The sequence below is a fragment of the Cyprinodon variegatus genome, unplaced genomic scaffold (assembly GCF_000732505.1).
Source record: "Cyprinodon variegatus isolate N-32 unplaced genomic scaffold, C_variegatus-1.0 Scaffold225, whole genome shotgun sequence".
Lineage (NCBI taxonomy): Eukaryota > Metazoa > Chordata > Actinopteri > Cyprinodontiformes > Cyprinodontidae > Cyprinodon > Cyprinodon variegatus.
Genome location: NW_015150678.1, coordinates 354,616 through 356,053, shown reverse-complemented (window position 1 = coordinate 356,053; position 1,438 = coordinate 354,616). Strand labels below are relative to the sequence as shown.

The window sequence follows — 1,438 nt, the reverse complement described above, 5'->3', positions numbered from 1 at the left end:
TTTCCTTATTTTAGAAATAATATAATTCCATTGGCAAATTTCCTTACCTATCTGCTCAGATCAAATCGACTTACTTATATTTCAGTTTTTTCGTAACGTGTATTTTAGAACGGCTGCCATGTTGACAGTGAAGCTGAAATAGTAAAATTTCTAAAAGGTGATTGAGTGAAAGTATTTATGGTCACCTGAATATAAGAGCAGTCAGCTGAAGTACAGCAAAATGAAGCTTAGGGGTCATTTTTCTAATGTTTTTATTTGTTTGTTTATTTTAGTCAGTAAAATCCTATTAATCCTTCTGTTGCAGATTGAAGTTCAGAAAAGTGCGAGCAGCAGTGATGTTGTAACCATCGCTATCAATCGGCCGGCTAACGTCGTGGAGAAGAAGGTTCCAGAGCTTGAAAAGTAGGTTCATGTAGAATTTCTGTTAATTTCCAGACTTATTTTTAAAAATTCCTGTTGTTAAAACGCAGATTTCTTTTCCTTTAGATCTTTGGGTAAAGTTCTGGGCTGGACGGTGAATATAATCCAGGTGTGGAGCTCTGATGGATCAGACACTCGAACGCTGAGGGCTTCTTACCGGACGTTGGTCAGCTTTGTTGCTCTTGATGACACAGAAGCCGTTTCTGCTGAAGAAGTCCAGAAGTAGGAGCTTAATCTTTGAGTCATAAGTGTTTTTTTTATTGAAATATATTAAATGTGATGGAAAACTCTGACCTGTTAAATCTTTGATTTTATTGCTAAATGACTGAAGGTCAAAGTATTAATGGCATTTATTTTCTTAGGAAACTGCAAAGCGAGTCTGATGAGCTGAAGGCAGAGCTGGATCTGTTGTTTGGAGAGAAGCCTGATTTTGACGTGGTGACAGATTCTACCACCCCCGCCTCAAACATGGCGGTCGTCATCGCTTTGGGCGTTCTGTTGGGCCTGAGCCTCGTGGGACTGATCATTGCCACCGTGTTTGCCGTCAGGTAAGAACTCTGATTGCTTTGGGTTTTCTCGTTCGAACAGCGAATCAAATTCAACCTTTTTATGCCATCAGGTATAAAAGGAGCAAGAAGCTGAAGGCATTGGACAAGGAGAGCTTGACCAGCAACCGCCACTCCGTTGGTTACGCGTAAGTCTTCCTCAGGCTGCAGCACATTTCAACACAAGAAGCTCGTTTTATAATCAGATGTTTTATCTTTTTTTTTCAGGAACCAGAATTTCAGGAAGCAATCTGAATCCTCTGTGAGGGTGAGCAAAGAAATCTCCATAAAACTGTCAAACCCAGTGGAGAGTAATCCCTGAGGGTCTGAAATTAGATATGTGAATTAAAGCAAGTACAGATCCCGAACTGTAATTTAGAGTCGTTTGAATTTGTGTGACAGAATTTTGTCTGGCAATGTGGCAATAAGAATAACTGTCTTGATGCCAAAAAGAGCCCAACAGATTTTGCTTC

At 40.0% G+C, this 1,438-nt stretch overlaps 1 protein-coding gene across 1 annotated transcript in view; it reads left to right on the top strand.

Annotated features, from left to right (window-relative positions):
* The window catches only part of LOC107088637 (protocadherin-1-like), a 9,697-nt gene that overhangs the window by 5,630 nt on the left and 2,629 nt on the right, over positions 1 to 1,438 (top strand). The window contains exons 4-8 of the mRNA XM_015380936.1: positions 305 to 402; positions 487 to 642; positions 783 to 968; positions 1,040 to 1,114; positions 1,194 to 1,233. Of these exons, the coding sequence (XP_015236422.1) occupies positions 305 to 402; positions 487 to 642; positions 783 to 968; positions 1,040 to 1,114; positions 1,194 to 1,233 (555 nt within the window). The remainder of the gene's footprint in view (positions 1 to 304; positions 403 to 486; positions 643 to 782; positions 969 to 1,039; positions 1,115 to 1,193; positions 1,234 to 1,438) is intronic.